The sequence below is a fragment of the Notamacropus eugenii genome, chromosome 1 (genome assembly GCF_028372415.1).
Source record: "Notamacropus eugenii isolate mMacEug1 chromosome 1, mMacEug1.pri_v2, whole genome shotgun sequence".
NCBI classification, from domain to species: Eukaryota; Metazoa; Chordata; class Mammalia; order Diprotodontia; family Macropodidae; genus Notamacropus; species Notamacropus eugenii.
In genome coordinates, this window is record NC_092872.1 from 527,343,429 (window position 1) to 527,370,385 (window position 26,957).

Consider the following 26,957-nt stretch of genomic DNA (forward strand, 5'->3'; position numbering starts at 1 on the left):
AATAAACCACTTATTAGTGATTCCTAAAGTTATATGGTCTGTTTGTCTTTAAAAATTCATGGAGCTGGCCCTAGACCATTTTTTAAGGGTCAGGAATGCTCACCTGGACTATTATAGGAAATAGAGTATTTTTCTACTTTCCTTAGGCCAGTCTACTCCTTTAATTTAGGTCAGGGGGTTTTAGAGAATGAATTTTGGCTTAGGATCTTCTGGTCTTGTGAATTTTGGAGCAAACTAATCTACTAACTGACCAAGCAGGAATATAATAGTGAGGCTGATAAGGCATTCCCATGGAATTACAGTGGTGAATACAGAGTTTGATACCCTTGGTGGAGTTCTAATGGTATTTAGGATTGTAATTCTGTAGAAATACCTCTCATCATTGTATTTCTACTTGGTCAATTCGTAGTTTGGCTCTTATCACCTCTTCTAATTTCTACTAAAGAATGGGAGCAGTATGCAATTTAGGACCTAAGAGAATAATTATGTAACTTAAAACTAAGTTCAACTCCAGATCTCTTTGAAGAACTTTGATAATTGAAGAAAGGTGCAATTCATATCTTCAGAGGACAGACTTTTTGTAACTTTTTGGAGGTAAAGTACTTAGTTGTTAGTGCCTCATATCATGGTTTTTTTCCACAGGTAAACCAGTTGAGTAATCACTTTAAGATTCTGCCCTTTTCATTACGAAAACCAAGTTCAGATTGACTAGAAGTGGAAGAAGAGAAAATTGGCCTGCAATCTACAGAAGTACTGTAAATAAGATGCTTGTAAATACTCCAACCATCACCACAGAACTAAACTTATCCACTTGACAGAAATGGGGACTAAATGTATGTTGTATATGGATGACAGGGATGAAGCATATATAATCTGGACTCCTATAATTCCTGTCCATCTCACTCCCATTTATCATTATATATGTATTTTGTGGGGGAGGGGAGAACCAGGTGACCTTTTTGGTTAAACAGTGTACCTTAGACCAGCATGACATTCCAGGTGATTTCAGCTTCGTAAGTTCATGCTTTTTTGGTTCATACAGGTTATGTTTTTGTCTTGGTTTGATTTTAAAATAGAGAAGCTGGTTTTGGAACACTGACAACATTCATAAGAACACAATGTGTTTTCATATTTGGTGATTTGTTAATAGGTCTTACCTATCTGTGGAAACTATCAATATCCTATTTCTACTCACCTAGGGAGAGATAAACCACAAAAGCAATTCACCTTCAGAAGAAGATGCCAAATTATCACAGAAGAATCCAACCCTAAGTCACTTCTATAACTGCCAAATACTGGCTGCTTATTTCCATGGAAATGCCTTTGTCTTCACAGACTGAGAGATCTCGCATGAATTTGATTGCCTGACATCCTCACACTCTTTATTCTGGAGTAGATCTTAGCAAATGCTTTTACTGTTTTTGTTTTATATTGTATTTTACATAAGTATTCTGTGGGGGTTCAAAGTGAATGGGGTTTTAGTTGTAAATCATTAGTATGGCTTCTTTTGAATTTTCCCCCTCCAATTACAAGTTGTTCAAATAGTTTTACAGGATGAGTTCTTGTCAACCACAGTTGTTAGAGTACATTTGACATTCTCAGTCTAGTGGTGCAATTACTTTTTGTGAGGAATGTAGATAAAATACCTTTTAAGAGAAAGTCACTTTGGGGTTGGAAAGTTTATCAATTTTAGGATGTGATCATTCTTCTGAGACCTGTCTTGTAAATTCTAGGCCATTCTTGAATTTTTTTTCTCTTTTTGGGGAGAATGGAGGTGGGAGTGGGGGATGGCAGTGAATTGAGTTTTTTGTTTTTCCTGTTTCCCTAACTTGGAAAAAAACATGACACATTTGCCTTATTGAGCATACATTCTCCTTATAATAGCTTGCAGTAACTTATAAAGTTTACTTTTGAAAATAAAAAAAATCCTTCACCTTCATTATAATTAATTGTTTCATAGGTCACATCTTTTTCACAGGTGTGATCATTTTTTACTTTTTTATCCTTTAATTTTATCATATTTTAGTTTGGTGGTGGTGAGAGTTACATGCTAATTTTCTTTCATTTTTTTTTTCTACTGAATGCAGTTTGTGCTTGAATGAAGAGTGTGTCTTAAACCCTTTTTATGGACAGGCTGCACTTGGAGAGAATAAGCACAACCATGTTCATATGTATTTAAACTTGAGAAACCATTATTTATCAATGAATATTTGACCATAAGCTTAGTTGCAGTGTTTTCCTTTTGAGGTTTAAAATCTGCTACTTTGAAAAAATAACTATGTAATATTTAATTTTTTAAATTTGTAAATTCTAATCATTGTCACACAGGTTATTAGATATGTGAAGTCTAGGAGCCAGGCGATGGTTCCTTTAAATTTTAAAAAATGTGTTTGTGGTATTTGTGTGTTGTGTATTCTGTGACTTCTTCTGAGTCAAAAGAAGTAAACATGTACATCACAAATAGAAAAATCAATGCAGGCAAATGTTACTGAGTCTGTTTTTTAAAAGGCTATCATGGGAATTAGAGGAAGTGCCAATTAAGTGAATGTAGCTTCTCACTTTTTTGTTTTATTTTGTTCTGTGTCATCTTTGAAATCGAACTGGATATGGTGTGAATTTGTAGGGAGGGGGAAGGAGGGGACACCATTCTGCATTTATTACTTTAGTCATTTTGTTGACTTTATATAGAGGAAGTGGAAATAGAGAATTTAACTTTGTTAGTTTCATATATCAGCCTTTGCTGGGGGAAATGTTACTTGAAGTTAAACAAAATAATACATTTACTATAAGCAGAGCTGCTGTGTATTTTTTTTTTTATGATGATTTGGTCCAGAAGCCTCATTCCATTATTCGTAATACATTGTACAGATTAGCAGTTGAGTTCCTTTCCTTTTTTCATTTAAGGGTAATGGTATGTTTTGGATGTTTTATTTTCAGTGTGTTACATGTGTTTCTTTTGTACCAAGTATGAAAATTGTTTTTTGCATTTGCTTTACTGTTTTCTCTTATAGTGGTAAAAGTTCTTTTCACAGGTGGTTTTATTGGGATTTGTGAGATGAAAGAAAGAAATTACAAAATGAAAGAGAGACTGGGGTAATTTTACTTTTGGGAAATAGAGTGAATTTGCAGGTCCCTAATACCATGCCTCCTTTTCTTTGCTTGAGTCAGACATTTCCTTTGGTAGGAACTGTATCTCAAAAGCCCTGTTTATTAAGACAACTGAGACAGAATTTACTTACCAATAGAATCTTGTGCTCGTATTGCAAATCAACCATCTGAACCACTCCCAGCGTTTTCAGGTTTGTGGATTATATTGGATAAACTCAAAGTTTCTTTCCCTAAATTTTAAGTGGATCTGCCTTTTATGGAACCAATGGTATATTTTTGCATATTTTCTGAACATTTCAGGGTACAGTGCCTTAACCTAATCAGAAATTGAGTGAGACAGAATTTTTTTTGTTTCGTGTTGACCTGTTGGAAATTTCTTTTCAGACTTGTACTTTATATGACAGACTTCCTTTTGCACTTGTGGAAAACATATGTTAAGGAAGAAACAATCCCCTGTACTTGAAACTTAAATATGTGTATCAAGGGGAGTACAATGGAAAGATGAGGAAAAAATTGGGTTACTTTGCTTCCATATTTGTTTTGCTCAGTATATTACCCTAGTGTTACTTTTTATTTATTATCCCTTTAACTTAATAGAGAGATAAAATGTTCATAACACTGTTTATTGTCTCCTCATACTGTTAAATTTTCAAGGTTTTTTTAAATACTAATGTGCTGATGGGTACAAAATATTAATATCTTAGGGACAGCTGAATAGAAGGCTTGCAAATGAAAATATTTTTTTGACATATAATTAAAAATATTTTGTGCAGTAGCCTAGTTAAGCCCACCATGTATTTTTCCGTTGCATTTTGAGTTACCTGCAGTTTTGATTCTTTGGAAATTAGAGTGTTCCATGACTTGCAGGTGTATGGTATCATAGGGAGAATATTGTTGTTGACAAGTTTGGGATAAGTTAAAATGCTGCAAATTTTACCAAATACAATCCATTCTGTCTTTCTTCTTTCTATTCAACTCCAGGCCCAGGGCATTGTTTCTTCCAAGAGAAACTTTCTGATGGACTAACTCAATGAGCTAACTGTCCAATTGCATGCCATAATCTCAGCAAAATAGTTTCTTCATTAACTTCATTCATCTTATATGGGTTGGTGGGCTAATCTCCTTTCAATGGTTATGGATCTCATTGAGAGGCAGTCCTAATTTTCTTTTTAATTTTATGCCTTGATATGCATTCTTGTGGTGTTTAAATTATTTTTCTGGGATTTATATTTTCTGGAGTTTCAATTAATAGTCAAAGTTTTATTTGTTAAATGTCAACATTTGGATTTCTACCATATACAGATAGCCCTATGCTGTCATTTAATGAGGTAAAATGAAGAAGAAATAACAGTCATCCTACCTCCTTAGAAGCTGAAGGGGAGATAGTACTAATCCATTGCCATCTACATCTGAAAGTTTCTTTGCTTCTAAAAGAATACTTTTCCTTAATCATAATATCAGGGACCCCACCTTTTACTTTCAAAACAGACATAGAGTTAATGTATTTTGAGGAATACCAGAAAAGCAGCTTAGGTTTTGTGAGCCAAAGACCCTTCTAAATATTTTAACTGGAAGCCTCGTCATTACTTTTTCTGTTACTCAGCCTGTGCTTCCTCTTATTTAAGCAACACCTAGGACATTCTACTTATGGCATTGATTTGCCACCTCTTTGACCAATTGGTAATAGCAGGAACATTTTTAGTCCTTTATAGCGATTGGCATAGTGCTTACAGAGGCAACGGATGAAGCCTGGAGGAGGCTGGAATTTGTCTTGACTTTGGGTACACAAACAAAAAATTTATGCAGAAGTCTTGAATCACTCTGAAATAGGGCTTTAAACCAACTTTTAACTTGATTTTGGCTCTAGGCTTCAGCACTGTTAGATGGTGTTAGAATAAAAGCTCTGGTTATGGAGCCAGGAAGACCTGAGTTCAAATCCTGCCTCAGGTGCTGACTAAGCTATATGACTTTGGGTAAATCTCTTCACCTCTGAGTCTCAGTTTCCTCATCTGTAAAATGGGGATAATAATAGCACCTACCTCACAGGGTTGTTGCGAGGATCAAATGCGATGACATGTAAAGTGCTCTGTGTACCTTAAAGCGTTATATAAATACTAGCTGTTATTGTTATTATTAGTATCATTACGTGGGAAGTTTCTAAATTTGAGTAAGTAGCTTAGTTCCATCATGTGTTGCAGTTGACCTTCATCAAAGCATCTTGTAAATGAATAGTTTCTTTATTAACTACCAGACAAAACCCTGGAACTCATAGGATGAATTTTGATCTGGGTGCTGCATTTGAAACACTCTGACATATGCACTTAAAATGGACCGTTTTAAAAATAAAAAGTGTTTGATCAATCTGTATCACAATCAAATGCAAGTCATTTTTTAAAAAAAGTTTAATTAAAGTATTTGCTATCCCCTTTTAAATGATGTAAACTATATGATTTCTCCCCACTCTTTAGTATCTGACTTTGTCTAACCTGCAAGTTAATAGGAGGGAGATAAAAATAGGGTCACGTTAAAGTCAAATTGAAAACAAATGAAAGATTCAGTTCTGTTTAGGGCTCCCCTACATGATTCTGTCACTCACAGAACTGTTTTTAATACAGCATGATGAACCAGATCTATTTTTCAGTACAGATTTAACCATGCCTACATAGTTACAAAATGCTAAGCTAAAATTAGGCAGTGTTAAGATGCCCTGTGTACCTGAATTTTAGTTTTTGAACTGTGGTACCTAATCTGAGTGGGGACAATATATCAAGTTTTAATTTTCAGTTAAAGAAAAACAATTGTTTGCTCTAGACCTTAAATGCCCATGATTATGTTTTCTTGATTTCTTGCCTAGCACTTTTAAATAAATAATTGTGCTTGACCTAGAATAGATTTAGTTGGTACTTGATACTACTAACCAGATTTTAAGAGAGTATTTAATTATGAAAATTAATCTGATAGTATAAATCTGTTTCATTTGCTGTATCCAACCAATACCAAAATCTCTGATTTTTAATAATGTAACCTAATACATTGACATTTTGTGTTTATTTAAAATAATCGTTTGGGCAACATGCCCTTCAAAGGTCGCATTTCATGGGACAATGACCTTGTTCATTTGGAAATGTGCCAAGAAATTGGGATTTGGTGGTAGATCCCCCAGTTTCAAAGCTGAGTTTTAAAGTTCTTGTATTCACTCATATAGCCAAAGACCTGAATAATTGCCAAGAAGTAAACTTCCCTTCAGTTAGCAGGAATAAAGAACAAATGAATTATGCATCTGTGTAAGGAATATTGGGTAGACTTTTAGTGAGGTTGTGTGCTCTGGAAACAAAGATGCATTAGAATGATGATTGAATAGATTAATCTTTCTGTAACTGATTCAGGTACCAGGGACTTTGTGCACCTGTCTCAATTCATAACTTTGTCTTTTTTTTTTTACTCTATGTCTGGAAAAAATACATACTGTGAAGAATCAATAGGTTTAAAATAACTGGAATTTATTAGAGATAGAAATGAAATTCAAATAGATGAAAATGGGTGTTTTCTCTCTCTAAAATAAATGATTTTTTAAAAGGGCATGTTATATAATTGGCTTTGGCCATGACATAGTATATCTTGAGTAAATGTTGTAGCATTAAAAAATATCTAGTTTTATGTAAGGTGTGGGTATTTAACAATTAAATATATGTATATGCAAAAATATGTGCACTCTATATATGCGATATATACATACACATGTATATATATATCTATCTGTATACTCAGCTAAGAGTCAACTCTTAATAGTAATAGCTTAAACTTGTATTAAAATTTCTCTCTTGTTCATAATCTGCTTGTAACACTAAGAAAACTTGTGATCTAGAGCCATAGTCTCAATCCCTTCCAATTCAGTTCATCTCAGTTGCCTTTTTTAAACAAGTTAGATCTCCCTGTCCGATTTTATATGCGTGGGTATGATAGCTAACCCAGTTATTTTGTTAAGGCATAGCTTGGACCTTTATCAGAACGTTGATGGTATACATTCTCAGTATGACATAAGGAACAGGGAAAAATTGGTCAGAGAAAGGATGGAGATAGCTCTTTCTGAGACAGGGCTTCTAAATGTGACTAATTAGATAGTGCAAAATGTTGTGAATTTTTAAAATGTCTGACATACTTATATTTCAAAACATATCCTAAAGCCAAACATAAAATGATTATTTCTATCACTGCTCTTAATTAGCTCAGATAATCAGGAATTAACCTGTATCCTTATTCTCTGTCACTGGATTATGAGATCCCCACCATTGCATCAGGATTCATGTTAACTTTTGCTGCTATGTTGGGAACTCACACATTGATAGGTTTTACTTTTGAACTGTTGAGTGCTATTACTGGTAAATATTTATTGTAAAAAGAAGCAAAGAATAAATTTTTGAATCCTTTTAATTGTTCTTGCTGTCTTTTTGGGTTTTTTTGGGGGGGGCAGGGAAAGGTTGGTGAAGGAGAATAAGGCTAAAAACTCACCTGTTACATCAGAGCAAATATTACCAGCTCTAGAGTAAATGTTCATGATCTTGTAGCTTTGTAAGAGAAGACAGAACAGTAGGGTGCTTTACAGAACTTCCAGGTCTCATTACTGGTTCTGTCAATGCTGTACATGTTGTAAAAGAAGCCCTTATTTTACAAAAGGGATTTTTTTAAAAAAAGAAATCAATTGTTTAGGATTTGAAAAACATTTTCCCGTAGAAAGTGTTTTAAATGATGATAATTGTCATGCCGCTGAGGTGGCTGAGGTGGCATAGTGGATAGAGCACTGGATCTGATGTGAGAAAGATCTGGTGCAAATCCCACCTCAGACACTTAATAGCTTTGTGACCCTGGGCAAACCACTTAACCTCTGCCTGTCTCAGTTTTCTCAACTGTAAAATAGGGGTAATAATATTACCTACCTCCCAAAGTTATTGTGAGGATCAAATGAGATATTTGTAATGTGCTTAGTATATAGTGCTTGGCACATGGTTGGTGGTTGTTGTCCTTCGTCTTTGAAGAGGACCAAAATGACATCACCATCGTAAAGTGAAATTTCAGTGTGTCTGACTGTGGCTGATCAGACCAATATGAACTTGGAATGCTCTACCACAGATTGGGCACAGATAGTCCGTATGAATATTTGGGGTGGATGTCCCAAATTTGTGCATCCTGTGTTTACTTTGTGCTGTCTCAATTCTGCTTTGCTCAAAGAACACAGCACCTTTTCTTATGTGGGCACGCCATGTTGAGTGGTCCTGTGCCAGTGTCTCCCATGTTGCACAGTCAGATCCAAAGTTCTTGAGAAAGACCTTGAGAGTGTCCTTGTATTGTTTCTTCTGGCCACCATGTGATCCCCTGCCCCATGCAAGTTCTCCATAAAAGTCTTTTTGGCAAGTGTACATAGTAGCTTAGTGTACATAGTGGCACATAGTAGGTACTTGATAAATGTTCGTGTCCTACTTTCCTACAAAAGATTCCATAATGTGGCTGGACTATAGTACTATGAAAACTAACCAATATTTTCAACATTTTATATGATCATTTGTGTTCAGAATTCAAATTGAGATGCCAGTATATTTTCCCATCTTTTCACAGTTGTTTCAGAGCGCCAGTGGTCAGGAGCTGGAAGATGTGAGTTCCAGCATTGGGGACTAGTATAACAATTTTCCTGGCAGCAGGAGGTCTTGCCACTTTTTAGATTGCTTGTAATTCTGCTCCCGTTGTCAGGTGGCAGTGCTTTCTGTGGGCCTAGGCAGCCCTCTGTTTAATACATGCGTAAAGTGCTGAGCATACAAAGAGAAAGCAAAAATGGTCCCTACATTCTTTTGGCTATTCTTTTATTTTTATTTTTGTCACTTATTAGTTGCCTAGAGCCTTGAGAAGTCAAGTGATAAATCCAAGGTCACATAGTTATGTGTCAGAGGTAGGCATTCAGCCTAGGTCTAACTGGCTTCCACTCTCCCAGCTTGGCGTGAAGCTTGCTTGCAGTCAAATTGAAAATGGATTTTGCTTCTGGAAAATATTGGAACCCACATTGCTGGCCCCTGCGATATTGGCTTATGGATGACTCAGTATTTCAATGAAATTAACGTTTGAAACTGACAATGAGATGGCAGAGAGCAAAGTCTGAAGTTGAATTTAATGCTACTATGGATTATGGGCATCATCAAATTATATTAAGTGCCTACCTGTCTGTGGTATTGTGCAGGACTTTTGCAGGCAAGGCTGCCTTCTGCGCTAATGAATTTTGATACTGTGCTATTATGTGAAATATTAAAAAATAATCAAATAACAATTTGATGGAATAGGGTAATTGGAATGTGAAAATGGACAAGGAGCCCACATTCTTGGTAGAATGTTTTCAACAAGGTGTAGAGACATTTAGATTTGCTTGTTGTGTCTTCACATCAGGGATTATCTTTTGCCTTTCTTAGTGTGTACTCACTGATTAAGCACAGTGCCTGGCACATAGTAAGTAGATGCTTAGTAAAGGCTTATTGACTGACATTCATGCTATTTAGCTGTGGCAGAACATGAAATCTTGAAGCCTGGAATGGAGAGAACTAGATGTCCAATAGAGGATATGTCCAATATAGAATTCATATTCCACCTCCCTCCCCTTTCTATTAATGTGAAGGCAACACCATCTTCCCAGCCCCTTAGGCTCATCAACTAAGAGGTATCCTTGACCCCTCTCTATGACTCGCATTCCACCCCACCCCATATCCAAGCTGTTGCCAAGGCCTGTAGATAGCATCTTTGCAAAATCTCTCCTATGTGCTCCGCTCTTCCTTGGACACTACCACTACTTGAGTGCCAGCCCTTCTCACTTCACCCTTTGATTACTGTGCTACCCAGGGGCAGCTAGGTGGTGCAGTGAATAGAGCACCAGTGCAGGAGTCAGGAGGACCTGAGTTCAAATCTCACCTCAGACACTTGACACTTACCAGCTGTGTGACCCTGGGCAAGTCACTTAACCCCAGTTGCCTCATCCTGGGTCATCTCCAGTCATCCTGATGAATATGTGGTCACTGGATTCAGATGGCTCTGGAGGAGAGGTGAGGCTGGTGACCTGCACAGCCTTCTCTCACTCAAAACAAAAGTGCAAGTCATGTCAGCATTTCTCTGATGGCATGGTCTTCTTCAGCAACGAAGGACGAGCACACACACACTCTTCAATACTGTACTCCTAAAAACTGTTTTTCTTACCAGTTTCTTTTCTTCCTCTCTGGTCTTCTTCTTCCAAAGTCCAGAGGGACTGATTAAGGGTTAAAATGGTGGGGTGCTATAGTTGCTTTGAATCATGTGACATAGGACATATGATTGGAAGGAGCCTTAAAGGTCATCTAGGTTGACTTCATTTTATAATGAGGAAAACAGGCAATTAGATTAAAAAAAATCAAAAGTATTAAGCACTTACTATGTGTTAGGCACTGTGCTTGATGCTGGTTATACAAGGAAAATAATCCATAGTCCCTGCCCCTAAGCAGTTTACAGCCTAGCTGGGGAAACAGCATTTATGGAATAGGTACTATATAGATGTGTGTGTGTGTGTGTGTGTGTGTATGTGTATGTGTGTAGTTTATATGAGGAACTGAGGCAAATGGCATTTATTGACTTGCCTAGGGTCACACAGCTAGTAAATATCTGTTGGGGAGCTAGGGGGCACATTGGATAGAGCACTGGATTTGGAATCAGGAAGACTCATCTTCCTGAGTTCAAATCTGGCCTTAGACACTTAGTAACTGTGTGACTCTGGGAAAATCACTTAACCTTGTTTGTCTCAGTTTCCTCATCTGTAAAATGAGTGCGAGAAGGAAATGGAAAACTACTCCAGTATCTTTGCCAAGAAAACCCCAAATGGGGTCACAAAGAGTCAGACACAACTGAAAACAACTATATTTGTCTATCTGTCTGTCTGTCTGTCTATCTATCTATCTTATATTCTAGAGACTTTGGGGGGAAGGCACTAGTAGCTGGGCAGGGTAACACCTTATGCAGAATGTGGCATTTGAGCTGAGCCTTGAAGGATACTAGAGAGTCTAAGAGATGGATGTGAAGGGGAAGTATATTCCCAGCATGAGTGATGGGTAACCAAGTCAAGATTTGGGTGTAAGGAGTGGAGTGTTTGTGTATGAGGAAGGTCAAGTAGGCCAGAATAACTAGCTTGTTGTGTTCATGAATGGAAAAATAGGTTGGGGTCAGATTATGGGGTTTAAATGCCAAATGGAGTTTACATTTAATTCTGAAAGATATGAGAATACATTTGAGTTTATTCAATAGGAGAGTTACGTGGTTAGCATGGCACTTAGGAAAATCAGTTTGGCAGCTGTGTATATATTGGATTAGAGTTCAGGATGAGCTCAGAAGAGAAGTTAGATCTGGGGTGTATGGACCTGAGAGTAATCAGCATAGAGATGATAATTATAGCCATGTGAACTGATTCAGTGAGAGAAAGAGAAAGACAGACAGACTAGAGAGAGGAGGTTGTAGGACAGCTTTGGGGTACACCTCTAGTAAAGTGAATGCTTTGGATAATGATCCAGCAAAAGGGATTAATCAGACTGTCAGGAGAACCAAGAGAGAGAGGTACCCAGGAGAAGATAATGGTCCAAAGTGCCAAATGCTATAGAAAGGTCAAAGAGGATAAGGATTGGGAAGAGGCTATCAGATTTGGTAATTAAGAGATCCAATTAAACATTTGTTAAGTACCTTCTTGTATGTAAGATAACACTCCCTACTTCCTTATAAGGATTCTTTCTTCTAGTGGCCATGCTGGGAAAGTAAGTCACAAGATTAGTGGGTATTGAATTTGCAGTAAATTGATTTGAATTCAAATCCCACCTTGAACACAACTGTGTGAGCATAGTCTGGTCACTTAAACCGAAACTCTACCCCGGCTGAGCTGCCCTCATTGGTGAATGAGTACATATTCACCTCATCCATTTAAACTAACCACCCTATACTGCTTCCCAGGTATCTACGGAGACACCTTACTATCTGCCTTGTCTCTGTCTACTTCTTACTCTGGGAACAGTAATAAAATTAATACTGTCTTTGGAAAGGAAAGCACAATAAATTATCTTATGGGTCTATTCATGATTCCTGTGACTTCGCAGATCAAAACTCTTCGCATTCCACTGTAAGTGAAGTCTCCCCCGTTAGACAGATAAAGCAATGATTAAGTGCTTGCCAAGTATAATTGTAGAATGTTAGCTTCTTGAAGACAGGGACTCTCATTTTCGTATTTGTATCCTCAGTTCATAGGGCAGTGCCCGGCACCTAGCAAATGGTCATTCGTATGACCGACCCATCGTTTTCCAAACCTCAAAACTCTGTAGAAATATGTTACTATTAGTCATAGGAAGTGTTGCGTAGTGGGTAGGGTAGAATCAGGAAACATCTACATCTTGCCTCTGATGCATAGTCGCAGATAAGTTATTCAGTCGCAGATAAGTTGCTGTGTATCATCAGCGGAGCAGATTTTCCTACCTGCAGTTCTCCACAAGGATGAAATGAGGTCTGGAATATTAATATCATTATTAATGTTATTTATTATTAAGAAGTTGGCAGAGCCCTGCAGAGAATCGCACTAGATTCCAGGGGTAGGGTGACGTGGACAGGTTAAGTCAGTGAAGGAAGGCTCAAACCAGGTGCTCACGAGTTTTGAGAAAATGGGGAAGAAGAGGGGGGAAAAGCCTAGCGAGCAGTTGCGCACGCAGCCAGATTCATCTCCCTGGTTACGCGTTCCTAGCAACCGGGGCTGGAGTGCAGAAGCTGAGACCCGACTCAGGAGGAAAGAAATTCGTTGCAGTAGCCATGAACTTGCTCACCGAAGAGGAAGAGGAGGAGACTTTAGCCCCTCGCAGTAAGGAGCCGTCCGTGAACTCGGATGACCCGCAGGAGCGGATCCAGGCTCGGCGCCTCCGCATCGCGGCACGCCAGGAAGCGCGGAGGCGGTAAGGGAGCCGCAGCGGCACCTGGCCGGCACAGACAGATGGCCAGCTTGGGGTCAGAAAGGGGATTTGGGGTGAGACCGGGTCGGAAGACAAAAGCATTGGACTGCTATGTGATTTCATCACTGTAGGGAGTTTCCAGTGCTGGAACGCCCTCCATCTAACGCAGATAAGCCTCTGATCTGCACTTATAACTAAGAGGTTAAGTGACTTGCCCAGAGTCACACAGCCAGATTGTGTTAGAGACGGGATTCGAATTGAGCCCTCCTGCTTCCCAGCTCCAGCCCTGCAATACACATTTAAGAAAGGGAAAGGAAAATTACAGCAAGGGAGTTAGGCAGGCATTCTAAGTCCCAGGTGGTTATCACATCCAACTTTGCTAACAGGTGCCTTGGGTCTGATTAAGTAAAAGGACTTGTTTTTACTTTCAGTTCCAGTAAATGAAAATGTCCCTGGCCATGCTTTTGCTCAGGTTGAAATGCCTGTCCCATTTTTCTCCTGTTCCCATTTCAAAATGTGCCCAGAGGGTGGAGTGGGGTATTCAGGCATCTGACCAAGCCAGATTTAAATCCTCCATTAAATATTAAATATGAAGCCTTCCCTGATGCCCGTACCCTCTTCCAGCACTTCTTGGTCATCTAATCTCATGCATTTTATTATTCTTCTGCATATATTCCAATTTGTATTATCTGTGTATTCATGGATAATTTTTGTGTATTGTGTTGTAAAGTCCTTGAGGGCAAAGACTTTCTCATTTATTTTTATATTCCCCTCAAAGCACATTCCAGTCCACTGAGCACAGTTAGAACTTAACAGCTAAGAAATGGAAACTCAAAGACTTTGTACTAACTAGTTTAACCAGTCAGTCAGTAAGATAGTTGAAGATACTGCAGTTGTCTTCCAAACCTAGAGAAAATTAAAAATCAAATCCTTCCTCAGAAATGATTCCCTGTGTCAGCAAAGATGCAACAGGACTCTCCTGATTTTTAGGGAAAACAAATCAGGCAGGCTCATGCCTCCCTTGTTTTTGCCTGGAACAACACTTAAAAAAGATGTCCTATTTAGGAGAGTCATATAATGGAACTTTACCTCGGGGGTGGTTGGTGTGTGGGGTTATGTTCTTTAACTGTGCCTAAAATTTGCACCTTTGCCTCCTGATTGTATTTCTGATGGTGAATTTGCTGCTTTGGTGATGATCTCATTGCTTCATTTGTCACTGTGTTAGAGAATTCAAGAAGTGTTATCATGAGATATAGTCGATAGCACGCTGGATTGGAGGCAGGAAAACCTGAGTTCAAATCCTACCTCATGTACTTACTAGCTGTGTGATCTCTCAATTTCAGGTTGCTCCTCTGTAAAATGGGGATAATAAACCACCCTACCTCACAGTGTGACTGTAATGCTCAGATAAAAGGATATATTTAAGGCTCTTTACAAATCATAAAACATACAATTATTGGCTATTATTATATGTCTTACTGAGCTCCTATTAGGTGGTCTCAGTATAGGATACCCTCAATATGACTTCCTGTCATGACATAGTAGCTGAGAAAGTGAATTCGAATCTTTAGTTGCATTAGGAGAGCCATCATGTCCAGCCCTTAGGCTGTGATAGTCCCCATGGTACTCTGCCATGTCCAGTCCACATTTGGGGTATGATATTTAATTCGAGGAGACAATAAGAAGAAGAAGAAATTGATAAGCTGGAGAGAATCTGAAGAAAAGCAACCTAGATAAAGGTCCTAGATGATGAAGGAACCAAGCATGCTCAGGCCTAGAAGAGAGAAGAAGATTGGAGGAGGAGGGGAATATAATAGTTGTCTTCAAGTATTTGAAGGTCTGTCACGTGGGAAAGGGAACAGACTTGTTCTCTTTAAGCAATAGAGGGCAGTATTAGGAGTAATGGATGGAAGAGGCAAAGAGTCAGATAGCTTTTCTTACACCAAACCCCAAACTAAGAGTGGAATGGATTCCATTAGAAAATAGTAGGTTTCGGCTCACTGGTGGTCTTTCAGGGAAGACTGGGTGACCAGGTATCTGCTATATTGTAGAGAGGATTATTGTTATAGGATATTATTGTTATTATTTTATTGTGTATGGTGGAATTAGTTGACCCCTGTTGTATTCCACTTCAACCTATAACTGACCAAGAATGACATCTTAAAAAATACCTGATATTGGAGACTTCCAGCCTCTTCTTGAAGATGTTCAGTGAAAAAATACTCAGTTCCTCTTAAAGCAGCCCACTCCATTTTGGGGACAGTTTTTGTCCTATGCCTCTACAGGCAAAAGCTAGAATGTGATGATCCTCTGAGGTTCTTTACAACTTCAAGAGAAAAAATTGTGTGATGTGTTCTTTTTCTCTCATGGTAGTTCCTTGAAGGGAGTTAAATAGGAGAGAAGAAATCACTAGAGGCTGGAGTGGTTGGAAGGCTTTCATTCAGTAAATACTTATTAAGCAATTATAATAAACACAGCACTTTTCTGTATGGGAAATGAAGACAAAGCCTTCATATATAATCCATGCAGGGAATAAGACAATACAGATGACATAATACAGTATTAACCGATAAGCACATCAGACAATTGCAAAACAAAATGTTATGCCTAAAGGAGAAGATATTTATCTAGTGGAAGCTTAAAGAAGGATTCATGGAGAAAGTGGAATTTGTATTGGGCTTTAAGGTCTATAAAGATTATAGATTTAAAGCTAGAAGAGACCTCAGGGATTATCTAGTCCAACTCCCTCAGTGAGGAAACTGAGGACCAGAAAGGTAAAGAGATTTTCCTAAGCTCACTTAGGTAGCTGTTAACAACGCTGAGTTTTGAACCAGGCCTTTTGACTCCAAATATATCATGGCTTTCACTAAGGATAGATAGGAATTCTCAAAGACAGAGAAGAAGGAGATATTTTACACATTCAATAATTCAATTCAATTCAATAAACATTTATTATGCACTTACTATGTATCTGGTATTCTGTTTAGTGCTGGGGATACAAACAATTCCTGCCCTTTAGGAGGGTGTATCCTAATGGGAGAGACAACATGCAAACAGTTATGTACGTACAAGATAGACACAAAGCAAATGGAAGGTCAGTCATCTCAGAGGAAAGGCACCTGCTGTGGGAATAGTGGGGCAGATGGACTGGGAAAAACCTTCAGAAGGTATAATTTGAGCTGAGCCTTGAAGTAATCTTGGGAAACAGTGTGAGCAAAGACATGGCGGTGGGAGAGCACAGCAAAACTTCTAGGGGGTGGAGAATATTAGCTTGCAGCCAATATTTCATGGAGGGGAAAAATAAGAGAGAATTCTTTAAGAGTAGAGAGGAACCAGAAGTGGGGGGCCTTGAATGGGAGCCAAAAGGATATGAATTTTAACTGATAGATCAGAGCTCATAGATGTAGATGATAGCCCCAGAAAAATTTTTGATAGAGCTAATGGTTAATGATACTAGTTAACATTTGTGTACTGCTTACTAGCATGTCAGAGACTGTGCTAAGTGCTTTACAAACCTATCATTGGATTCTCACAACAACCATGGCAGGTAGGTGCTAATGTATTTGGATTAACAGAGAAGAAAGGGAAGGGTGATATTCTAAGCAGGGAAAAAGGAGCATGCAGGACAAGTAGTAAAACCATCTTAGCCAGAGGAAAGGATTATAATTGTGTTATAATGAAGGATAAGACGGGGACTAGATTGTGAAATGTTTTAAATTAATGCCAAGAAGGGGAGTTTGGATTCGATCATGTAGGCAACAGAAATGTTTGAATATAATAAATGTGTGTGTATGTATAGATATACATACACACACATATATAATATATGTATGTATATGTGTGTGTATTTTTTAAAAAGCATGATAGAGGTTTCCTAAAAGGATTTTAGGATAATTAATTTGATGCAAGAGGTATCATGGTGTAATGGTTAATGAGCTAGCTGTAGAGTCAAAAGGTTTGGGTTCAAATTCCATCTTTAATATATACTGGTCATGTGAACATTAGCAAATTTCTTATCCTCTTAGCACCCCCAAGCATCTCTCTGAGACTATAAATTGTTGACTACTTGCCAATTTCCATTGGTGGTAGTTGACCTAGCCCTAAACAATCCCTGAGGACTCTTGGATCTCTGAATTCTATGGTTCTAGATTCAGTAGAGAATGGGAAAAGCTCCTCCACGTTCTCAAGATAAAGAGCAACTTGTGAGGGTTTTATGACTAATCTTTGTTTAGTAGGGGCAGCAGGACATAGTGGATAGAGAGCCAGCCTTGAAGCCTGGAAGGATGTCATTATTCATATGTGAGCCACTCTTTGTGACTCCATTTGGATTTTTCTTGGCAAAGATACTGGAGTGGTTTGCCATTTTCTTCCTTAGTTCATTTTTTTGAGGTTTAAAATTGTCTAGTCTGCAAGAAAAACTACTGAGGAAGAGCTCTGAGCCATTTACCATTTAGTAAAGGAACTAGATCCCTTCAGTGAGTGGGACTTCAGATCTTTCTCATGATCTGAGATGCTCCCCTACTCCAGGGCCTTAGTTTTATAGTACTTGATACCCCAGACAATACAGAAGAAGCAAACTAAAATTATAGAATCTCACTGGTTGATAGACCCTCCAGGAGGGTCTACACAAAATACAGAATCCTACTGGTGGACAAACAAACCAATGAGTAGACCTTGATAGACCTATCTGTTTGTCAGGAGGTCCTCCTGAGCTAATGAGCAGGCCCATGAGCTGGGCTGATAAACAGATGTCAAAAAATCCACATGGGCTGATAGGCTAGTAGACAGGCCACACTTGTTGGTCATTTCCCCATGTTGAGCAATGGAAGAATGACAAGGGATGGAGAGGCAACAAAAATAGTTGGGGGACTTTCCATGTCACTGAGTCACCTCTGCTATACTGGGGCTTAGTCACCAAAACAAGGCAAAAATAAGGGCAACGTTCCTCTAGTTAGCTTCCTATAATAAAGTAAGTGAACTTACAGTCAGAAGTTCATAGTTCTGAGGCCTAATATCAGAATTTATAATCATTACCCCTGTGGAATAATATCAAACTGATTAGTACTGATTGGAATAAAATATGGGTCCAATTAGTCATCTATCTAATTTTACAGATGAAGAAATTGAGGCAAACAGGGTTAAATAACTTGCCCAGGGTCACATAAGTAGTAAGTGTCTGAGGCCAGATTTAAACTTATGAAGATGAGCCACTCTATCCACTGTGTCACCTAACTGCCCAAAAGAAGGATGTAGGTTTCATTATTTCTTCTCTAGGACTTGCATTGATTTTTCTGTTACTCAGGGTTCAATTGCCTTTTATTGAGTCTTTCATTTATATTGTAGTCATATTGTATATGCTTTCTTTCAAATTATTTTTTTATTTTGTTAGATATTTCTCAATTATATGTGAAAAAAAATTTTAAGCAATCTTTTAAAAATTTAGAGTTCCCTTCCTCCTACCACTCCCCACTTCTTGAAAAAGCAAGTAGTTTGATTTAGCTTTTTATACTGTTCTAATTTTGTTTTCTCAACAATCTTAGGAGATAGTTCAAATTTTGCTTTTGAGGGGAAGAGCCCATTTACCTATTTAATTCTGGGTATTATGTTGTCTATATTACTAATGGGTATAACAATGTTAGATTGTAAGCTCCTTCAGGTAAAGAACTGTCCAAGTCTGAATTCAGTCAAGGGCCACACTTGAGGACCTAGAGGGATACCCCTGGTATAGACCCACCCACTTGAGTCAGCTGGCAGTAGAAGAAAGAATAGAATGGTGGCTAAAGGGAGTAATAGGGGGAAACAAAGATTTTTCCATGTAGGAGGCTTGAGTTTATTTGAAAATAGAGGAGAAACAGTCAAGGATCAATAATGATATCCAAGCGAAAGCTGAATCTCATGAATATATAGTGATCAGGTCTTCTTAGTTCTCTGTATTTCGTAAATCATGTTCTTTACAGAGAGCAGTTTTTAAGAATTCAAAGAGAACATTAGGTTCCAAAGGCTTAAAATAGTGACAGGGAAGTTGGTCCCCAAATGATGACAAAGTGCTCCTAAGAACAAAATTCTGACAATACAAATAGTTCTGATGAGGAATAAAATGGGGAAGAGTATTTAGAGACCAACGTAAATATGTGGGAACTGACTTAGATTTTAAGAAAGTTGATATTGAAAATAAAAAGGGCAGATAACTTAGAATGAATATGAAAATAGCAAGATCCTATAGGAAGAATGTTAGGAAAACAAAAATCCAGAATGAACTGAGACTGGTAATAGACACAAAGGAGAATACAAAAGGTCAGAAGAAAAATCAAAGAAAGCAATAGGGTTTATAGGGTATGAGATAATGGAAAATAGAAGGTAGAATTTCTCAACTCTTATTTTGCTTTGATTTTCTTTTGATTTTTGATCAAGGAGAATAACTTTTGGACTAGAAGAGAAATAGCAAAAAAGATTAATAAGTGGTTGAAATTCAAGATAAATCTGGAGATGGTAAGAGAGCATCTCTTGAACTGTCAGTGAGTTCAAGTGACCAGGATCAGATGAACTCCATTCTGGAGAGGCAGCATGATGCAATAGAAAGAGTGATCAATTTGAGGTCAGATGACTTGGGCTCAAATCTCAACTCTTTCATTTATTATCTTTATGTGAGACCTTTGGGAATGAAACAATCAATCAGCAAGCATTTGTTGAGCACCTACAAGGGACTGGACACTGTCCTAGGTAGCACTGGAAATAAACGCAAAGATAGCAGTGAAGTAGTTCCTGTCCTTAAAGGGCTTACATTCAAATGCAGAAGACAACCTGTGTAGATGAATACAAAATAGATACATGAAGATTTGGTGGGAGAACAAAACTAGTAGCTGGAGGGATTAGGGAAAGGTGCAGGTCATCATGTTGAGGGTATTGCTTGAGATGAATTTTGAAAGAAATTAAAGATTCCAAGAGGCAGAGGTGAGGAAGAAGTATGGTGTTTTTTTTAGAAATTTTATTTTTTTCAATTACATGTAAAAAAATTTTTAACATTCATTTAAAAAAATTTTTTTTGAGTTCTAAATTCTCTCCTTCCTTCCCTCCCCTTGCCAAAAGGCAGCAATTTGATGTTATACATGTACGGTCATGTAAAGCATATTTCCATATTAGTCATGTTGTAAAAGAAAATACAGATTAAAAATACCAAGAAAAATAAGGAAAGTGAAAGCTTAGATTTGCATTCAGAACCCATTAGTTCTTTCTGTAGAAGTGGATAGCATTGTTCATCGTAAGTCCTTCAGAATTGTCTTAGATCATTGTATTGCTGAGAATAGCTAATCATTCACAGTTGATTTTTCTGTTACTGTATATACTATTCTCCTGCTTCTGCTTACTTCATTTTGCATCAGTTCATGTTAAGTCCTTCTAGGTTTTTCTGAAACCATCCTGCTTGTCATTTCTTATAACACAGTAGTATTCCATCACAATCACATGCTGTAACTTGTTCAGCCATTCTCCGATGGATGGGCATTCCCTCAGTTTGGAGGGAGTACCTTCCAGGCATAGAGGATAGCATATGCAAAGATCTGAAGATGGGAAATATGGTGTGAATTTATGTGTAGAGAACAATAAGAGGGCCAGATTGATGGGACTATAGAGTTCATGAAAAGGAAATAGTAGGTAAGAAGGCTGGAAAGGGAACTGGGGCCAGGCTGCAAAGTACTTTAAATGACAGAGTAGTTTATTTTTGATATAGGGGTAATAGGTAGGCACTGAAGTTTATTGAGTAGGGTAGTGACATTCGCAGACCTATGATTTAGGAAATTCACTCTGACAGACATATGGAGGATTATTGGAGTGCAGAGAAACCTAAGGTAGGGAGACTGGTTAGGAGGATGTTATCATAATCCAGGTAAGAAATAATGAAGGCCAGAAACAGAGTGGTGGCTATGTGAGTGGAGAGAATGGAATGAATATGAGATGTGTGGTAGAGGTAGCTATGGCAAGATTTGACAACAGATTGGATCTGTGGGATGTGGGAGAGTGAGAGAGTGAGGATGATACCATGATTATGAGCCTGGGTGACTGAAGGGATGGTGGTGCCCTTGACAATAATGGGGAAGTTTGGAAAAGGGATGGGTTTGGGGAGAAGAATGAGTTCTACTTTGGACATGTTGAGTGTAGATGGTTATGGAACATGCAGTTTGAATGTCCAAATATCCAATAATGCTCTCTGTCTTTCTATCTATCATCCATCCATCCATCCATCCATCCATCCATCCATCCATCCATCCATCCATCCATCCATCTATCCATCTATCTATCTATCTATCTATCTATCTATCTATCTATCTATCTATCTATCTATCTATCTATCTATCTACCTATCCTCTGTCTGTCTGTCTGTCTGTCTGTCTCTCTCTCTCTCTCTGATAGCCAATGAAAAGGAAGAGAGCTAGAAAGTGGTCAAGTGGACGGAATAACAGGTAGGGAGTATAGTCAATAGTAGAGTATAAGTATAAGAAGACTGGAAAGGTAAGAAGATTCCATGAAAAAGTAAAGTGGAATGGGCTTCCTCAGGAGGCAGTTCCCCTTGTCCTGCCTTCCCCATCAGAGTTCCTTAACAAAGAGATCTTAGGGTTACTTGTCAGTGATGATGCTGGGAATTTATTGTTAAGATATGTATTGAACTAGAAGACTTTTGAGGTCCTCTTCCCCCAACTCTGAGATTCAGCAATACTTTGCATTTACAGAGTTTCAATATGAATGTTTGTGCAGTGATGTAGTGCAGTGGGTAGAACACTGAACATGGAGTCAGGAAGACTTGAGTTCAAATCCTGGATGTGTGCCCCAGGGCATCACTTAATTTCTCTGAGCCTTAGTTTGCCTTACTGTAAAATGGAGATAATAAGAGTGCCTACCTCAAGGATCAAATGAGAACATGTATAAAATGCTTTTCCTCAAATCATCGTCATCATCATCATCATCATCAATGCCGTAAACCAACTAAAGATTATCTTTTACCATCTCATTTCCTTTATTGCTTACTTCTTTGTGATCTTTTTTTGTCTTCTGGAATTTCATTCCTGGGATTAGTATTCCTGGGATACTTTTTTTGTTACAGTCTTTAGAGTAAGATAATGGCAGTAGTAGCTAACAGGTATGTTGCTTTAAAATTTGGCAAATGTTTTACTTACCTTATACTCCAGGTTCACAGTAATCCTGTAAAGTAGCTCTAAATGTATTATTATCCCCATTTTGTAGTTGAAGAAATGGAGTCTTAATGACTTAGTCATTAGTCCCACACTGTCAGAGGGGGTATTTGAAGCTAGTTCTTTTTCAGTGGAAGTGAAAAAGACTAGCATGTGAGATGATTCTAATTCACCCTGCATTTAAAAAGCAAGTAAATTTCCTTGCATCTGTCAAGGACTGTAGAATTTTCATTTTCTCCTTAGAAATAAGTCTTTTGTTATTAAAGAACAATGATTTTGTTTCTCCCTTTTCATTTTTTCCATTCTAGGGAAGCACTTGGAGAGTCTCTAGATCGAAAGAAGGAGAGTGAGGAAGACCAATCCAAGAGTTTCAAACAGAAAGAAGAAAGCAGACTGGTGCGAACTGGGTAGCAAAAGGATACAATTTAGGATAGTTCTATAGGGCCACCAAGCCTAGCCTCTTCTTGGATTCTTAATTGCTCTTCCCCCAAAAAAACTATAGAACTGAAAAGGACCTCTATAATTAAACTAGTTCATTTCTCTGTCGTCAGACAGAATGACACTTGATACCTGACTAGAGCTTTTCTAGTTTGACAGTTCTTAAGTGAAAGAATTTCTATCATCTCTCAATACAGTACATTATTACTTCTGCACTCAAAAAGACTTTTTTTCAAAAGCTTCTTCTTGCCCCTCAAATAAACACCAAAATTTCTAATGTGATAGTCAAGGTTCTTCATAATACAGCCTTAAATCTCCTTGTCTGTCTTTATTTTCCACCAGTCTGCTCACTTTCTCAAATATAGCAAGTTTATGTCTGTTTCTGAATCTTTGCTCATGTTACATACCTCTCCTGGAAGGTTCTTTCCCCTCCTCTTTGTCCTTCCAGATCCTATCCATTACATTAGATCCTGTTTCAAGTCTCAGCTCCCCATCCATTCTCCCTCCCCTGAACTCTTTTATTACTAATCAGTACCAGTGATTTGAGATTACACACTATTCATCGCCTCACTTTTCATGTGGTATACCTTTGTCTTATCTCTCAATGAGATTGTAAGATCTTTGAGAACAGATACTCTGTCTTAGACTTCTTTTCATCCTCAGTAGAACGTAACATAACTTCTTAGACATTCAGTTATTTTCTGTTGTCGATTGATTGACTTTCCCTAGCAATCAGTCAGGAAACATTTATTAAGCACTCACTATATGCTAGGCACTGTGCTAAGTTCTGGAGATACAAAGACAAAAGTAAAATAGTTGCTGTCTTCAAAAAGCTTCCATTTAGAGGAGCAGCAGGCATATATGGAGACATATGCAAGTACCCCTCTTCCTCACATATAATCACACACACAAAATTGATATGAGGTGATTTTGGTGGGAAGGACACTAGCAGATGTGAGGATTGGTGGTACTTGAGCAAAGTCTTGAAGGAAGTTCAGGATCCTAAGAAGTGAAGGTGAGGAGGCAGTAAATTCCATAGAACAGTCAGTACAAAGGTCAGGAGATGGAGCATCTTGCATAAGGAGTAGAAAGGAGACCATTTTGACTAGGCTACAGAGTATGTACAAGGAAGTAATATTCAATAAGAGTGTTACAGCTAGGTTGGGGCCAAACAGAAGAGAAGTTTATCTTTGATCCTAGAAGTAGGAAAGAACCACTGGGATTTATCAAGCAGGAGAGTGACATGATCAAACCCACATTTCAGAAAAATTGCTTTGACAGCCATGTGGAGAATAGATGAGAGTGGGGCGGGGCAGTACTTGAGACAGGGGGACCCATTAGGAGACTATGGCAATAGTCCAGGTGACAGATGATGAGGGCCTGAAGTAGGGTATATGGGGAGAAGGAGATGAAAGGGAAAGATGCTGTAGGAATAGAAATGATAAGGTAACAATGACAATAGAAATGATAAGGTAACAATAGAAATGATAAGATGATAATTGATTAAATATGTGGCATATGGGAGAGTGAGGAGTGGAGGATGATACTAAGGTCTAAACTTGAGTGGTACCCTCACCAGTAATAGAGAAGCTCAGAAGAGGAGCAGGTTTCATTTTTCTTCGGGGGAGTAGGGGGTTGAAGAAATGCCATGGCAGATCAGCACCTTTCTGTAATTCATAGTCTTAGAGGGTTGCCTAGAGTACTGACTTGCCTTGGGTCGCCCAGTCAGTATGTATCAGAGGTAGTACCTACACCTTCTGGGCTCCAAGGCTGGCTCTCTCTCCACCATGCCCTGCTGCCTCTCTAAATAAAAGTTAGTCATAAAACCTTCATCATTGCTCTTTGCCTCTTGAGGAAATGGAGAAGCAGCTTTTCTCATTCTCTACTGGATTTTGAACCACAAAATTTCAGAGCTGAGAAAATCCTCAGAGATTGTGTAGACCGGTGTCTGCCAGAAGCATCCAGCCCTTCTCAGACAGTCCCAGAAGATGTTCATTCAAACTCTGCTTGAGCATTCCTATTGGAGATGAGGGAAAAGGGGATTTATTACTTTGGGGAGTAGCTCGTTCCATTTTTGAACAGCATCTTTTCTTAGTAATCCAAGCTGAAATCTGTCCTCTGGAGGCATTTGGGACTCGTGTGTGAATTGTATTCCAGAAATCTGATTGTATCTCTTCTATTTTCTGTTTCCAGAGGTTGTCTAAACTGCTGCTGTGTGGCACTGAGCTAGTGACCAACATCCAAATTGCTGCTGATATCAGAGAGGCACATAGGAGGGTAGATGAAGATGAAGCAAAACGTCAGAGGTAAGGACCTTCCCTTCCCTGGTACCTTGTGAGCACAGACATGTTTCTCTCTTCTCAAGGTCACTGAATTCTTTAAAATTGTTATTGTCAAGACTTAACCCAACGTATTAGTCTCCCAACTTCTGCCTGATGTTAGTTTGTTAGGAATTACATGAGAAAACAAATTTCATAAGAGAACAAATTCACAAAGTATTTATTAGGCACATTTTATATGCTTCCCTGAGAGGTAGCATTTATAATGGATAGAGAATTGACATTGGAATTGGGAGGAACTGAAATCAAGTGCTGCCTTTTAACACACATTAACTGTCTTACCATGTCCAAGATCCAGATGTTGGCTGTCATATTGCAATTTGGACTCATTGAACTTATGGTCCACTAGAACTCCCAGATCTTTTAAAGATTTATTGCTATCTAGTAATACTTGCTTGTGAAGATGATTTTTTAAAAAAATTCAGGATTTTACATTACATTTTACATTATCTCTTTCAAATTTCATCATACTAAATTTGGCATACGATTCTAAATTCTTGGGGTCTTCTTGGAACCTGACTTTGCCATGTTAGTTATTCCTCCTCCTGCCTTTGAGTTATCTACAGTTTGATAAGTATTTCATTTATGCTTGCATCCAAGTCATTGATAAAAATATTCAGTAGCACAGGGTCAAGGACTAATCCTTGAGACATTTCACTAGGGATCTCTCTTCAAGTGGATATTAAACCATAAACAAATTCTTTTTGAGTTCAGACATTGAATTAGTTCTGAATTCTTCTAATTGTACCATTGTATAGGCCACATTTCTCCATCTTTTCCAAAGAAAAGTAGAAGAGACTTTGTCAAATGCTTTTACTGGTCTTATTAAACTAATTCCATAGCATACCCCTATTTGCCATTATAGTAACCCTACATGAAATTGATTTGGCATAATTTACCCTTGATGAAACCAAGCTGTCCCTCTCTTAGATGCTCATTAATCATCGCTTTAATAAAACCTTTTTCAATTGTATCAGGAATCCAAGTCGAGCTCTTTCACCTATAATTTACAAACTCCACCTTCTTTCCTTCCCCTCCTCCTTTTCAAGATGAAGATATTTGCCCTTATCCATTTTGGTGACATCTCTCCTGTTCTCCACATTTTAAATCAGCAATCACATCTTCCATTTCTTATAGACCCTCAGGGACTATAATTTATCTGGACTGGTGTCTTGAGTTCATGAAAGGCAACTAGTTACTCTCTTATCTCTTTACTTATCTTGGATTATTCATTTCTGCACTGCCCTTTTCCGTACAAACATCATTCTCCCACTGAGTAGTTTAACCTTCTCTCTATCATTCATAACTGCTGTCCTATCTGCTGGTGCACCAGTCCTTAGCTTTCCTTCTTCCTTCTCTTCTCTCAGATATAGCTAAAACATCCATTTTTTTTTTGCTGTGTTTCTGATCTTTAATATTACTCACACTTTCTTTTTTTACAGAATCATGATAGGCTTTTGTATTCATTCTACATCATCTGTTCTTGCCTCTATCTTTTTTACATGCCTTTTTTCAGCCTAAGTTGTTCAGCCATATCAGACTCCTTATGTAATACCCTTTTCCCCGCTCCTTGGAATTGTTTTTCTTTGTATCTATAGAACTCCATTTTTTAGCTTCCTTTCTCCTCTTTACAAATTTAGACCATTGTATCCTACTTATCTTTCCACTGTATACCTAAAATCTTGCCCTCTACTGATCCTAGGGTTCACGTTATAATATGGCGGGATAGAGTGCCAGGCTAAAAGGTGGAAGATGAGATCAAATCTGGTCAAGTATAAGCATATAAATATACTTAGTATACTTATTAGCTGTATGACCCTGAGAGGTAATTTAAACTTGGTTTGTCCCAGTGTCCTCATCTGTAGAATGAGGGTAATAATAGCACCTATCTCCCAAGGTTGTTGTGAACTTCCAGCACT

At 38.1% G+C, this 26,957-nt stretch overlaps 2 protein-coding genes across 5 annotated transcripts in view; both read left to right on the top strand.

Moving 5' to 3' along the window:
- Positions 1-7,539, top strand: part of SELENOI (selenoprotein I) — a 50,007-nt gene extending 42,468 nt beyond the window's left edge. The window contains exon 10 of the mRNA XM_072633943.1: positions 643-7,539. Coding sequence (XP_072490044.1) covers positions 643-708 — 66 coding nt within the window. The 3' untranslated portion in view covers positions 709-7,539. The remainder of the gene's footprint in view (positions 1-642) is intronic.
- A 5,314-nt stretch (positions 7,540-12,853) lies between these two features.
- DRC1 (dynein regulatory complex subunit 1) overlaps positions 12,854-26,957 on the top strand; it is a 45,395-nt gene continuing 31,291 nt past the window's right edge. For 2 of the 4 annotated variants that reach the window (XM_072633941.1, XM_072633942.1), the window contains exons 1-3: positions 12,854-13,082; positions 22,570-22,657; positions 24,893-25,005. In XM_072633941.1, the coding sequence (XP_072490042.1) occupies positions 12,943-13,082; positions 22,570-22,657; positions 24,893-25,005 (341 nt within the window). In that variant the 5' untranslated portion in view covers positions 12,854-12,942. The remainder of the gene's footprint in view (positions 13,083-22,569; positions 22,658-24,892; positions 25,006-26,957) is intronic. The other 2 variants (XM_072633940.1, XM_072633939.1) reach the window with 2 other exon arrangements.